The sequence below is a fragment of the Sabethes cyaneus genome, chromosome 3 (genome assembly GCF_943734655.1).
Source record: "Sabethes cyaneus chromosome 3, idSabCyanKW18_F2, whole genome shotgun sequence".
Lineage (NCBI taxonomy): Eukaryota > Metazoa > Arthropoda > Insecta > Diptera > Culicidae > Sabethes > Sabethes cyaneus.
The window spans coordinates 141541046-141557048 of record NC_071355.1 but is presented as its reverse complement, the minus strand read 5'-3'; the positions used below and the strand labels follow the sequence as shown (position 1 = coordinate 141557048).

Below are 16003 nucleotides of genomic sequence, written 5' to 3'. Positions count from 1 at the left end.
CAAAAGCTGCTGTACCCATAGACCAACTAGCAGTAAAAAATGTCACTCAAAGACACGCACTTATCACCCTTATCACCACGTCCAATGTAGAGTTCCCGAATGCGCTTGAACAGTCAGCCAGAAAATGAATACAAACATAATAGGAAAAATAAAAACGGTCAAAGGATGAGAAAAAACAGACCGTCTTCGCGATTCTGTCTCAGGTTTCAACCACCCCGGTGGCAACTATGACCTTTGCGAACAAAATAAGTGAAGCCAACATGTGCTGGATCACTGGATCACTTGTATGCAAGTATGCATGCAAAAGAACGAATCACACGGTATTTCTGAAGCACCAGCAGTAATGTTCGTTAGGTTATCATCTGAATCAGTGACGTTTTCTCTAGAGATGGTCGGGTTTGATATTTTCCCAGCCCGAACCCGACCCGGGCCCGAAAATTTTTTTGCTGTCAAAACCGGACCCGACCCGAACCCGAATTTTTATTTTCTGTCAAACCCGAGCCCGACCCAAACCCGAAATTTTATTTTCGGTCAAACCCGAACCCGACCCGAACCCGGATTTATTTTTTTCGCTAAGCCCGAACCCGACCCGAACCCGAATTTTTTTTCGGCCAAACCAAAACCCGATCCGAACCCGAATTTTTATGTTATGTTAAATTTGATCCCGCCCTGAACTTGGATTTCATATTTATTTTCATAAAACTCACACCTCGATTTAAATCTCGGCGGTTTTCTTTTCGTATTCTCTATAACGTTCGAGCTCTAAAAGCACAGAGAACAGATTAACAGGCTCGAAGGAAGTAATCGATTTTTTGTGTGTAAAATCTGTCGGTAGCGCCCTCCAGAAATAGTTTGCCAAACGCATAAAAAAATATCCATGTACCCTTATCAATGTTTCTTTGTGCTGGAGTTACATAGCAGCGATGGCAGCGACATCAAGATTTAGTTTGCCACTTACTGCTCGAGGGGTGCTCTATTGAAAGGTTACTCGTAGATTACATAAAAACCTTTTACACACTTTTTGTCAATTACCTGGTAGTCTGTTCTCTGTGCTAAAAGCTCTAAAATTCATTTGAAATTTTAGGTTTTTTTCACCCTTCTATTTCTTTTGGAACCGAATTGAAAATTCTAAAAAACTAGAATCGTTTCTTTTACTTTTTACGGGAATATCTCTTAAGTTTTCTATGAAACCTGTGAAAAGCGAAAAGAAAAATTTACATGAAAAATTATTTTGAAATGCTTGGATCTTGCTTCATTATGTAATACCGGTATCTAATAGCCGAAAGCTAGTTCTTAGTCTAAACCACTAGCACCCTGGTTTAAAGGTAGCAAACATAAAAGGGATTGATTTTAACACAAAACATACCGACTTCACTCTACGAATATTTTTCGCGAGAAGACCGGAAATCCCGCGATTATCAATAGATTAGCGTTAATATTTTTCTCGATAAAAAAGAAATAGTAGAGCACCAAACTTTGCATTATGTTTTAAATATATTTTCTAATAAAAGTAGCTAAACAGAATTGTGTTATAACGCCGTGAAAATGAACCAAAAAAGCAATGGGTCAAATGACCCCTTCACGGTAGAGCTGCCATAAATACAGATATTTGTGCATGCATAAATTCAGGACCCTACCGTTTTCTCCGGAGTATTTTATTTTCTCGATCTAATCTTTTAAATAACATGAATAGTTTATGAAGTACTTTAAAATTCAGGACCATTAGTAGAGCCAGAATTCACAGCAACTGAAATAATTGATGGGTCCCAAATTTATGCATGCACAAATATCTGTATTTGTGGTAGCTCTGCTGCACGGTATGTTGTGTGTTAAAGACAGCTAAACTTACAACTATTCCAAGGCACGAAACGTTTTGGAAATCGGAATAGAATTTATGATAGCAGACAATTCTAGTCTTCTGTCAGTCCACCCAACTTGTTTGGGCGCAGTTATGACATGATCCAACTAACGAATTCTGGAATATGTAACTTTTGGCCTAAATTCGATCTAAATCTGAAAACACTAAACCGTCTAAAAAGCAACCAGTTCAGTGTAGCTGATATCTGAGTCATACTAAATATCATTAAAGTACTGCTTATTTTATTATGTTAAAATAATACTTTTACAAGAACTGAATGTGGAGATGGTTCGGATTCTTATTACCCAAACCCGAAACCCGGACTTAATTTTTTCGCTAAGCCCGAACCCGACCCGAACCCGAATATTTTTTTTTGGCCAAGCCCGGACCCGACCCGAACCCGACACCTGGTAAAAGTATTAAGCCCGAACCCGACCCGAACCCGTCGGGTTCGGGTTTTTTTCGGGTTTCGGGTTTGAAAACCCGAGACCCGACCATCTCTAGTTTTCTCTAAGTTGAATGTAAATTATAATTATCAATGAGCTGTTATTGTGCTTTGCAGCTGTATACCTGGATTAATCCAGATTATTTTCTCTAATGCCAATGTATATGACAAAACAAAACAGCAACATTGCAGTTGTTACTCTTTCTCTTTCTCACTCACAGCATTCGCATTGTCGCACTTTTTGTGCCAGTCGCACTTTTAGACTGCGGTGTCTAGTAAGGTGCAAAATGCGGGATATTTAGTCTCTTAAAAAAATCTTCAATTCCATATCACATAATTGATATATACCGTGTACCCCCGTTGGTATGACCTTTTTGAATCTGAACATTTTTAATCTGTACCCCGGTGGTATGAATGCGTTCACATTAAAAACCGATGAAGCATCACACACAATTGACGTTAAAGTGGACCGGTAAATTAAAAATAAAGCAAAAATTTTTAATGCGTTTCCTCTTGCTCAGGAGCTTTGGCAATATCCAGCTTTTTACGAGCCATAATGGCGAACCAGTACATAATATTTGAACAGCATTTTTGACATTTCCCTAATACATCGCACGTTTTCTTTCCGTACATTCTTTTAGTTTTGCCGTGAACACGCGGAAAGAAAACGTGCGATGTATTAGGGAAATGTCAAAAATGCTGTTCAAATATTACGAACACGTCCGCCATTATGGCTCGTAAAAAGCTGGATAGCTCATATGCAACTTATCTTTCTCCAGCACTCAAAATAGACCATTTTAGTCGAATCTGCCGAGCCAATTTCGTATTATACAAACCGAGCCTTTAGAATTCGCGCATGTTTGAGATGTTTTCAAAACGTTTGTTTTCGTCAAATCAAAACAACAAGTTCATAGGGTGCAGGTCTTGCGCGTGTGTGAAAATGAATAGAGTTACCAAACATTCATATTAAAAATGAACTCGCCCAATCTGAACGAGCTGTTTTTCATATTAGCGGGGGTTGAGTGTACATGGTAAGGCTCTCTAATACATGGTTAAGTTTCATTGGCTTGGTCACTTCAGTCGTGTCACTTCCACTGTTGTGTGAATGCTGCTTATTAAAAGCAAAACGTCTGTAGCGCCACCTCAAAATGTGGTGGTTTCAGGAAACATGGTAGATGCCCGGGGGTTGGTTTCAACCACGTTAAACGAATGGGAGAAACGAACCAAAATCACTCGAAACGAAAATCGCAATGTCACCCCACTTTTTCCCTTGGTTTTTCCATCATGGATTTTCTGTCAAATTGCCGCTACGTATTAATTATTGAAATACGTATGCATTGTGTCTGGGCCTATCCAGCTTTTTACGTGCTATAATGGCGGACGTGTTGGTAAAATATGAACGGCATCTTTGACATTTCACCTAGGGGTTTCCCTAGGGGTTTCCAGTAAGGCGTATAAGTGCGTAGTAATCAGAGATTACTTTTGTAATCATTTACGAATTAATTATAGGTAATCAATGGTTATCAGTAGAGTAATCAATGATAATCTTAAGTAATCATTGGTAATCATGATTAATTTATAGTAATCACGCGAGATTGATTATTGGTAATCAGAGGTAATCAGTAAAGTAATCAAAAGTAATTTTTTCGAAGGTGCGTAGTAATCATTGCTGTTGGAAACCCCTTGCATTTCACTAATCCATCGCACATCTTGTTTCCGCCCGTCCACGGTAGAGTAAAACTAAAGGAATGTATACGAAAAGAAAATGATGGGATGGAAGAAACTGATGGGGTACCAGATTTATTCATGCACAAATGTCTTCACTCTTCACATCTGCGGTATTTCTGAGCACAACCCTGGCGTGCTGGATAATGAAGTAATTTGCGGTTTCGTCACTAACCAGAATGACATTAGCTGAGGATCGGTTATGCAGGAGTGAGAGGGGAGCGAAGAGTGGAGGAGAGGATCCGGGAGTTTGATATTTGATGTTTTTGATATTATTCCTACTGCAAACAGCCTCAGCGAGGGCCTCAGCTAATGTCAAAAAATCCTTATATGTGTGCGTGGTGGGGAATACTTCATGAAAATATGACAAAAGTAGTGTGTGTTTAGTTTGTTTTTATTATTGATTTTGATTTGCTATTTTTTGCTTTATATTTTCATTCATATAATCAAAAGGTGTCACCTTCGAGTTTAGCCTGTTTAATTTTATTTTGCCGCATAGACCGATATTCATGGCAATATTGTTATCATAAAATTAAAGATAATAATGGAAGAAAGTATTAGTTATTATGTCTATATTACATTGACGTTGATTCCGGTATATCTTTCATTCAAATTGATTCAATGGATGGGCTGGGAGCTGTTTATTAACAATTGAAACTGTATTTTTAAATGTAAGTAGAAGGTTTTTATTTATTCACTGAGTTCTCATTTAATAATTTTTATTTCAGATATAGCATTTTGATGACGAGTATCCATTTGTGATTTATTGTAGTGACCTCCATAAAATACGTAATTTAATACCCGCTCAATGCAGTAGAAGAAGGAAAATGAGCTCGCAAACGCTGACAACGATCCCGATCAATCGCAATTGTACGTCGTTTCATCATAATTTCTTTCTCCAACTCGCTGCGGCGTGTCACGAGTTCATTTTTTATTTCTTCCTCTTGTCTGAGCTGTGCATTCATAGCAGAAAGTCCTTCCTCAATTGATTTGACCTCTGCTATCAACAAAATTTGGGACTGGTCTCGGCAATTCTCTACTCTTGGACGTTGATTACGGTTATCTAAACGAGTTTGTACAACTTTCATCGCATGGTCCATGTTTCCTATTGCAACTTTTAACTTTTCAATCTGAATTTCTGTATCACCAAGCCGCTGCAATGTCTAAAAATTAAAAACGATACACGTTGGATATAAATCATTAGGTATACATAACCATAATCAAACATACAGTTCTCAAATCAATTTCAAGTTTTTGGCGGATCTCCTCCATGCACGAGATCCTATCGGCTAACGCTCGTTCCACACTGTCAGCTTGGGAACGAAGATCACGAGCAGCATTCATCAGAATATTATCTAATGTAGCACGCAGTTGTTCGGAATGCTTTCGACTAGAGGTGCACATTTCCAAGGTTTCTCTACTGAACTTTTCCCAGTAGACTTCAGTGGACTGCCTAAAATGACGCATTCAAATAAACTGATTACGGTGTTGGATCGAATTTTTCTTACTCGCTGGGACACCTCGTAGCACCATGGCGGAACATCGTAATAGTGGATTTGTTGGTCAGATTACAATTTATAGAATCATTTTCATGGGCTAATTTCTTGTCGCTCCAATCAAACTCCATTCGTTGTCGAGCGGCTCGGTTTTGCACTTGTTGCGTTTCGATTTCTGATAACGTTTTCAGCAGTATTGCTCGGATTTCCGCGATAAGAGCAATCTCGCAAATTAATTCTTCCTCAGGGCGATCACGAACTAGTTCAGTATCAGGCCTACCAGTTCTTCTCTCCAAGCATTCGGTTGCTGTTTAATATAATGAATTTTCAACTGGTTACGATGTTTTTGTATTTTTGTTTTGCTTTAGTAACTCATTATAATGTTGATAATTTTATTGGTCATTTGTTCTACTTTGCGTACATACGGTTTTCTCATTTGACCAGCCAAGAGTAAAAAATTCGGTGGAACCAAAGATAAAAATAAAACACATTAAATAGAATAATTGTCAACATAAAGTGAAGAATAATGTCACAAATTGGAATGTTTAACACTAGATATACCAGCATTTTGAATATACCTATTTATACCAAAACCAGTCAAAATGACTGGTGGATAAGAAATGGTTGGTGAACGACTGAATAATATGCAACACAGACCCTATAGTGGTCCTTAGCCTCCTATGCAGCAACTTCTATCTCCACCTTCTCGTGGTAGGGTAACCAACCTATTTTGGACCTCATCTGCAGCTGTACATAATTTGGACACTTTCATTTGATTTTGCTGTAAGTGTCCAAATTATGTACAGCAACAGATGGAATCCAAAATAGGTTGATTACCCTACCAGCCGGAATACGAGCAATCTTAGCGGAGATGTGGTAACCAACCCTGGTGGTAACTAAGGTCGTATACCGACAGGCAAGGAGGCACTGTCTTGTCTCGGCACTATACGATGCAGCCCCATCATGAGACTCGGCAGCATAGCCCTAGTAAGGCAAGCTTTTTATATCTAAAATATTGCGAAAAATCAAGAAAATTCAACTCGAAACATCTAGCATGGACACGCGATGAAACAAGGATTTGGAATGGATGCTTCCTACCTGGAACTGTAAAACCAAATTTCGTGCATGGCGACAGAATGTTGCTCGTTCAGTTAGAACCGCAAAAGTTCGACATTGCGGCACTAAAGGAGATCTGTCGCAAAGGCGGGATGGTTTGGGAGATCCGTGGCGGCAAGGCCCAATTTTGCCCGAACGGTGGAGCAACCAACGAGCTGGGAACGGGCTTCGTAGTGAAGGCCAGAATGCAGAATCGGGAGAGGATATGTGTGTTGAGGATAACAGACCGCTTCTTCAACTACACCATCATAAACGTGCACTGGCCACACGAAGGTAGACCCGACGACGAGAAAAAAGTGTTCTATGTCCAGCTGGAGGTAACATACGATAGCTGCTCGAGTGCTCGCCACGGGATATCATCGTCATTGGAGACATGAACGATTAGATCGACAGGGAAGCAATGTATAGTGATAACGGCCAGCGATATATGAACTTTGCAGCTTCCTGGGGATCAGAAACACATTCTTTCCCCACATAGATCTACAAAACCACCAGGAGATCACCTGGCCAACTAACATTGAACCTAATCGACCATATTCTCATCGATGTCGGATTTTCTCGAACATCACCAACGTACGGTCCCTACGGGGTACGGATATCGACTCAGATCATTACTTAGTAGCAGTACACGTGCGCTCAAAATTATCGACGGTATATACCTCACGACTAAACCACCCTCGGTTAAATAATCGATAATTAGACAACCCGGAATGTGATGAGAACTACGCGCATACTAATCGCCTTCCTCTGTGGCCAGGTGCTTCGACCCTCGAAGATAAATGTAGCAGGATACGTTCGGCCATCAGTGAGGCCGCAAAACGCCAGAAGGAGAGCTAGAATAACTATTTCAGGCTAGTGAGATGCGCAAGTTCTATGAGAAGGTGAACCGATCTCGTAAAGGATACACACCGAGGCCTGATATGTGTAGAAACGAGCAGGGAAACCTGGCCACAAACGAGCGCATAGTGGTTGGTGAGTAGAAGCAGTTCTTTGATAGGGATCTCAATTGCTGATATAGCAAAAGGAAATGGAGCAAAAGTCAACGTATGAGAGCCTAAGGGCGTTTCGACTTCCGATCTCAAAGAGATCCGGCGAGAAATCGGTCAGCTGAGGAATTGAACCGCCGAAAAGGACCGACTCTCGACAAAACTCTACAAAAATGGCCAAGAAACTTTAGGAACAGCATTTCACTGAATAATTTCATGCTTCGGACACACCGTTCTCCCGAAATGCTACATTTCTTCATAGAATCTTGCACCAGTCATTTTGACTGGTGCTGGTATAAATGGCAAAAACAAAAATTATATTTGTTACTAATATATATAAAGTAATATTAAGTTCATAAAATGTATTCTCTACTTATAGCTACAAAAGTCATAACATCGTTTCTAAAATCAAATGTTAGATGTTGTAGAAATTTCAAATTGAAATTGCACGACCAGTCAAAATGACTGGTCTGGTATATCTAGTGTTAAACTTTACTTTTTTCATTAGAATTTTAAATGGTTGGAAGTATTAACGTTAAACTAATGTGAAATTGTGATGTGCGTTCGAATCACTTCGAACTTTTGGATATCCATTTCTATTGAGATGTATACAAATATTGAGTTTCTATAATTAAAATATTCGTATGAGTGTTGACACGAGAACAAGGGTGATTAATAAAAATATTTACAGAAACATCGAGTGTTTAGTATATGTATTGAACAAACAGATAAGCTCAGATTAATATTATTATGACAGTGACAGTTTTTTCTTACATTGTGCATGTTGGAAAAAACATTGGTTACGTTTTGTTTCAGCGGTAATCAACCAAAATTTCAGGTAAAAAGATTCTCGACTTGATCAAAACTCTAAATTGTTACCACTACCGGATTGGATTGATATAGCACTCTTGTGTACTATCAGAACGTCAGGGGCTTGCGTACTGCAGTTACTCGGCTGAGTATTGTGAGTATACTTGTCTTCACGGAAACGAAAGCGCTCTTTTGGCTATCAACGGGATAGTAGCCCCATAGCGCCGTAAATACGAAAGCGAACTATACCTACTTTCTTCAACAATGTTGTAGATAATGATTAACTCTACAATTGCCCCTTACACTATTTTGCTGAATTCTATTTCGCTGAGTCGATGTAGTTATATGAGCATATGCTGACCAAAAAACTGAAAATGAAGCCTGATCATCTCCCGTCTAGTGGCAAAACTGCTTCGCAACATGCCGTTTCTAAATATCAATCTGTCGCTTATACAGTTTTTTGTAAACGAAGTTCAGAAAGCCCTGAAAGATGTCGACTAAACAAACGGCCTATCTCCAATTTTTTCTGAAGAACTGTACTGTTTCGCTTGCGTTTTCAATTACTGCTGTTTTTAACCGCTTGCTCAACGAAAAAATATTCCCAGCTACATGGGAAATGGCATTCATCGTTCCAATTCACAAATCTGGATGTCATAATTCGGTTACCATACCAACCAACCAACAACTCCATACTTTGATCCATAATTGATCCATAGAACTTTGTATACAGTAGTGGTACCGATCATCTCTAACAGTCAGCATGACGGTACAGCACAGCATCGCTCTACAACATCGAATCTAATGTGCTATGTAACAGCGATATCGCGTGAGTTCGTATTTAAGCGACAAATGGACTCGATTTATTTTAATTTTGCCAAAGCCTTTGATACTGTGCCACACAATCTTGTTATCGACAAATTGAATCACATGGGATTTATATTATGGTTCAAACCCTCAATTGATCAACCGGGTAGATCTGTACCCCTTTCATATTTTAAGTATCGATTTCGGTACATTAGTCTTGAAATAATATCAAAAGGCTCCTGATCTTCGTTATTTAGACGAATATGAGTTAGTTCAATCATTTATATAGAAACATGTCAGAAAAAAAATTGAGTTTTGGACCGTCAAAGTCTATTTTGATCAACCGGGCTCAGCCGGGTTAGCATTTCTATGGCAAACTGTGCTCCGATTTTGTTCAAATTTTGCATTTTTGCAAATACTATTTGTACGACGCAATGGAAGATGGTAAAATGAAAATAAAAAATATTCTCGGTGATAAGACTGTTGTATGTAAAGTCGAATAATCACCTCGATTTTACATCCTGATCAATCCCATTCTGATCAGATTCTCTATTTATATGCTTTGATTTGGGCAGATCCGAATTTAATTCGATTAAGAATGTGAAATCGAGGAGGTGAATGTTGCATGTGATTAGAGACTTTTTGCGACATTGATCATGACCATATATCTAGTGATCAGTTAAGAGAATTTTGTTATGAATTAAATTTCAACAGAATATGACCCGTTAATGTTTTACTACCGATTGCTTCCGGCATCCGAAGAACCGCTAGTGATTGCTTCAGTCTGCGCCGTTGCTCCTCCAGTGTGCTAATTTCATCTTGCATTGCCTTAATGGCCCGTTCTAGTTCGCTTTTCATGTCATCGATAGTTCTTGCTCGAGTGTGGAGTTGTTCCGTGCAAGCCGATTGATTTTTATCTGTAATAGCGTACGTTCGGGCAATGGTATTCTTGCTATCATGTTCGATTTTTTCGCTTTTCCCAACTGTGTTGGAACATGCATGTATTGTATCAGCATTCCGTTGCCGCCACTCATCCACACTGTACCGTGTAATGGAGTATCGATCTACTACAGGGCGTGTTCCGGTTTGACCAGATAACGAACTCCAATCGATGCGTCCAGTTGCCCAGGGACCTATAGGACCCATCGGTTTAGATAAGGGATGAACGTCCGAGCTACCGTTTTGTTGCGGCAAATAACAAGGTGGTTCGCTGGCAGGAAGACCGACAGGGCTAGTTTGTAGTTCTGATTCATTTGACTGTGGATCTTGTTGCACATGAAATGGGTTGTCATAAGATGTTTCCTATGTAACGAAAAAACGTATGTGATTTGAATTGAATTAAAAGAATCAGATAAATTACATGACCCCAACGGACGGGATTCGATCGAACTCTTCTCTCTTCTAGTTTGTATAAATATTGACGGATTTTTCGTTTCTTGATTTTTGGATTTCGACACTAATCGAGTTGTGCTATTATTAAAATATTTTAAATTATAAAATCTGAGTCAAATACTTACTATTTGAGTTGGCTGGTGTTCTATACAAACAGCTGCACAAGGAGTGCAAGGAGGACAATTAAGTTGAGCCATTTTTGTAGGAAATTTCACTTAATTTGAAAGTCCTCTACTAAACTAACACTCTTGCTGTTTTAATAAAGATAGAAGCGAGAAAATTAGTATGTTTGAGAATTCAAACAAAGTTTCGAGCTTCGCAATATGCCGTGGTTGCTAACGGTCCTGTTACTATAGGTGATGTGATGACCAATCAATTACTGTTATTATGCAATGGAGCAGTTTGGAACAAATTGCATACCTACCGCATGTTGCCAATCTACACGCACCGTATGAAACATTAGCATGCATTTTCGAAACCAAAAATAGTTTTCCATATAAATGCATATATTATGCCTATCTTGCCTAACTACAAAATACCTATGTGTGTGCATATAGTGGACCCTTTACCTATAAATTGACCTCGGGTACAGTTTCAGGGTTTATTAGCTTGTCTTTCTTCTTATTTCCGAGGATATATGACATGAAACAGAAATTACTAAATATACCATATAGTTCAGATTATAAAATTTTAGCGACATTTCATGAAATGAAAAACTTCATTCACATTTCATGATTAATGCCTTAAAATCGACATTTTCAACAACCGTGGTCCGTTATATGGTTAACAATGCAAAATATGTCGCCATTATGGGATCCTCTTCATGCACTAGATTCACTATAATAGACCCGGTCGCTATCCCATTGTAAACCACGAGGGTTCATAATAGGAAAATGGACATTCCAATCTGTTTTAAAAAATGTGTAAAATATAGAGATTTGCAACATAAATTGATATTCTTTTAGGCTTAATCGAAAGTTACTCGTATTGTGTTGGGGAAGAATAAATGCTTAATGCGAGAAATGTAGATTTGGGCAAACTGAAAGTTCTTGATATTAGGCCAAAAATATAGACTTAGCGAAGGTGAGAGTCGAACTCACAGCTCCCAATCTCTAGTTGAGCGTGTTATTTAACCAATTACACCACTAAGCCGTTAGACGCTCAACGTGAGATTGGGAGCTGTGAGTTCGACTCTCACCTTCGCTAAGTCTATATTTTTGGCCTAATATCAAGAATTTTCAGTTTGCCTGAATCTACATTTCTCGCATTAAGCATTTATTCTTCCCCAACAGAAAAGTTAAGACGTCTGCTATACGTCATTAGAAAAAAGAAAGAAATTAGTTAGTCGTATTGTAAGTGAAAGTGCCATCGGTTGTGTGCCTTCCGAAATACTTGAAATTATCCACTGAAATGCTTTTGGTAATAGTTCTTTGTCATTTTTGCAGAGTTCTGCTGGGAGACAGTCCTTTCCAGCAGCTCTATTATTCTTCACCTGACCGATTTCTCGCCGAATCTCTTCAAGACGGGGTGGCGGGCCGTTATCGTTTGCAGTTGCTCCTAGATTAATTTCCGATGTGTCTCTTTCTATTTTATCGCCATTGAGATGTCCATCGAAGTACCTCCTCGCGCTTTTGCTTATTTTTGTTTTTCAGTATCGTAGTCAACTCATTCCGCGCTCATCGATACTTGGCCAAACTCTCCCCTGGAGTAATGCCTACTCAGTTTTCCAAACTTTTTTTTCCTCTACATCGCTTTTTGACATTCCCCGTCAAACTAGGCATTTCGTTTCTAGTTGAAGCACTTAGCTCCATAGAGGTAGATATTCATCCAGTAGGCGCACTTAGTTTTCGATGATTCGCGGGTTGTCTAATTGACGAATGTTTAACCGAGGAGGGCGGTTTTGTCGCGAGGTATATACCGTCGATAGTTTTGAGCGCACATGTACTGCTATTAGGCAATAATCTGAATCAGTTCTCGTTCGTCAGGTGACCTCCAGGTGGCTTGGCGATATCTTTGCGGGGAAAGAAAGTGCGTCTGACCACCAGCCCTTAGGAATCTGCAAAATTGATGCATCCAGCTGCGCATCGAACGTTTCTTTTTCGTCGTCGGGTTTACCTTTGTTTGCACAGTCTATGTTTATGGTGGTATAATTGAACAAACGCCTTTTATCCTCAACATACATGCCCTCTCGTTGATCGGTTTCCAGTCCATCACGCGATCCTGTATTCTGTCCATCACTACAAAACCCGTTCCCAGTGATAGCAGACTATAAATATCACAGGGAAATCCAGCGTTCGTAAACGGGTGGAAGGAATAACTCGCGCGTAACTATAACGATTTGTATTTACATAAAATGAATCAAAAGTCTTCTGATTGCGCAAAGCGCTCGATTGGTAATGATAAAGATTGTACCAGTAAGTGGCATATAAAAGATTCTTGATAGCATAAATACGAGGCGGATGCGCAGATGCGCTTCGATAGCTGTAATTGTCGACTCTTCTACACCCAGCTCGTTGGGCACTCTACCGCTCTTGGTAATTTGTCTTACTAGGGCCACGCTACCGACACTCGCGGCTGCCACCCGATACGCGCTGGTTACCCGATCTTCGCTAAAGTTACTCGGGTAGGTAAAGATAGTAGTTGCTGGTAAGATGCTAAGGGTCACTATGAGGTCTATTTATATCTGCAGGTATGCGAGGCACCGATGTTACGCATTATCCAGCCGTTCAGCAACCCCATTTCATACCCTAATGGAACAAAATGCTATGACATTATATGGGAATTGAAGCTAGAAATTATTTATCATGGTGCCTAATCACCAGACCTAGCTCCCACTAGGGATGGAGATTGGCGAACGGCTCTCGATTCATGAGCCGCTTAAATGAACCGGGAGTGTACATAATGGAGCGCTCCAGCGAACGGCTTACTGCTACTGAAAGTTATCTTTACTAGGTACTAAAAAGCAAGTTTTAGTTGCCTTGTGATATGTGATATTGCCTGGATCGTACAATTTTTTACAGCAAACTTAACACAATAAATTTATTTTATCCATTTGCTTTGTACGTTATTATATAACAAATGGATGCAGTGATTATACATAACCATATTAGCACATTTGATAACAGCTGTACACGTCTTATGACCAGCCTTTTAAATACGCTTTAAAATATCATTTTGCTAATGAGCACTGTTGGTTCAGTAGATTGGCACAAGTGTGCTAAAAGTAATGCAATAAAACGGGAAGTTGGAGGTACCACTTTTGCTGTATTGCTTTTGAGCTTAGTCTGCGGTATAATTCACACAACAATCTGGTAAAATTATGCTAGTGCTATTATGATTATAACTTAAATAATGGGATCAATTCTTTTAATTAATTGTTTTACATGGAAATATTGGAGAAATCAGTGAAATAAAACTAATTCATGTACATATAACCGTTTATTTAGTTTCCATAAATTTATAGTCTCCATCAAAGAATAGATATTTTATCTATGATATCCTCAAGAAGATTTCTGATCGCGTCGGATGACTGCTGCCTGCGAATAGATAAACGTCTGGTGGCTGTGTTTTGTGTTGCTTCTGCTATAATCTCTGAAAGTACTGCTCGTACGATTTCCGTTGGTTTTTTCAACAAACTGTAGCATCTGCTTTTTTCACTCGGGGAAACTTCCAAAAGCTTCGATAGTTCTTTTAAATATGTTTGCATGGAATTATGGAGGTCATTCATATCAAGCGGTAAATTTGAAATGCTAAGCTTTGGATTTATGATTATCGAATAGCTTGAATTATTCCACGTGTGTCGCAGCAAATGACCAGTAGTCAGATAATAACTGACACTTATTTCCGGTTCATCTGTATCCGCATAGTAGACTGTTCTAATCACCTGTTTGGTATCGTGAATTTCACCATTGATTTTCGTTGGAATACAAGGAGTAATTTGGTATATCGAATGGCCTATACAACCTTGGATATCTATTGTGCGTGTATGGATATCTCCGGTGAAATTGATCAGCATGAGATACCGCATGTAGATAATGTTCAAACCATCTGGTAACAGAAAACCTTCTTCGCCGGCAGTGAGTACTCCTTGAAAACTCTCCGCCTCGTTGGCTATTGTTTCATGCCGAAATGCGGTAATATTTTGATTCTCGTCAAAATACAGTTGTAGTTGCTTTTCCTGTAAAAGGCGGACCATAAATTGAAATATTGTTATTTATTTATTTATACGACATGTTCGGTTTTAGAAATCTCAGTCATAAGATAAAATCAGTCGCCGCTGAGATAAACGAGTGTAGTAAAAGTATAGGGGCTAAGGGGCAAACATTTTTATTATAATTAGCTAACAAAACCTAATAACAACTTGAGGGCAATTTTTATTTGGATCGGTTTAATAAGATTTCGTGCATTAATTTGCTTTTAATTTTAATATGCTAGTGGAATGAAACGATCCTGAAAATTCGGAGGTTTTAGTCCTGCCTAGAATTGTGCGGTAGCTTTGCCAATGCTTGCTAAGTAAAACTATCGATCTGAACCTTAAACATACCTGTTTAATATCACCGGTTAAAATGGTTTCACACTTCCGTTCCTGGTACGGATTAAGCTGTTTGTCAGCCAAAGCCAGCAATTCGCTGCGCGCTATTTTCTCATTTTTGTCTATAGAGAAATGCGAACTGCAAAACACGGCAATTACTTCGTCCGCGATGGTTTCAACGTGAATGGCAAAACCGCCAACTATTTCATCGTTGTCCGTACTAATCAATAACATCTCGTTGAAGCATAGCTTATCGAGGATTTGTGGTAGTTTTGCATGATCCAGTATACTTTCCCGTGAAGTGTACGGCGGCAGGTTTGGAATTTTCAACGATTCACTAATGCTGATTGAAATGCATTCCTCTTCCGAGATTGAGTCACCTTTGAGGAAAAATTCTTCCGGTATTGGGAATAGACATTGCTCAATTTCGAAAATTTCCCCGGTATTCGAACTTACTGAATTTGACTTAAACATTATGACAATTCAGAACTGTCTTGCGGAAGAGCGAAAAATTTCAACGTCCGAACTACTTCGATGTACAATTGTTAGTGAGTGCGCCAGAACAGCCACAGCTGTCGATCGGTTTGTGCTGCGGTGATCTGGCGCGATATCGAATAGAGGTGTAGGTACTGCAATTGGCAGTCGCGTGTTATATTTATAATCTGCCAAACATGTGTTTGATTCCTTAGTCAAGGTCGTATTTGGGAAATGTTGCTTGCAATAATCCGGATTCTCATATCTACACAAAATTTACTTTCCAAAAAATCATATGTATGACGCTTATCATGAACAGAGAGGTAACAAGCCAACATTGATTACGTTATTACAACCTTACATAAC

General features: G+C 39.1%; 2 protein-coding genes across 2 annotated transcripts; both read right to left on the bottom strand.

Moving 5' to 3' along the window:
• Window positions 1-4822: 4822 nt before the first annotated feature.
• Window positions 4823-10829, bottom strand: LOC128743522 (tektin-4). Its single transcript, XM_053840118.1, has 6 exons — window positions 10758-10829; window positions 10601-10696; window positions 9981-10542; window positions 5537-5831; window positions 5259-5481; window positions 4823-5191 (listed from the first exon to the last, which is right to left on the bottom strand). The coding sequence occupies exons 1-6, from the start codon at window positions 10827-10829 to the stop codon at window positions 4823-4825; spliced, it is 1617 nt and encodes a 538-aa protein (XP_053696093.1).
• Window positions 10830-14101: 3272 nt separating this feature from the next.
• On the bottom strand, window positions 14102-15637 carry LOC128740212 (uncharacterized). Its single transcript, XM_053835743.1, has 2 exons — window positions 15176-15637; window positions 14102-14809 (listed from the first exon to the last, which is right to left on the bottom strand). Exons 1-2 carry the CDS (start codon window positions 15635-15637, stop codon window positions 14102-14104), a joined length of 1170 nt encoding a protein of 389 aa, XP_053691718.1.
• Window positions 15638-16003: the final 366 nt, after the last annotated feature.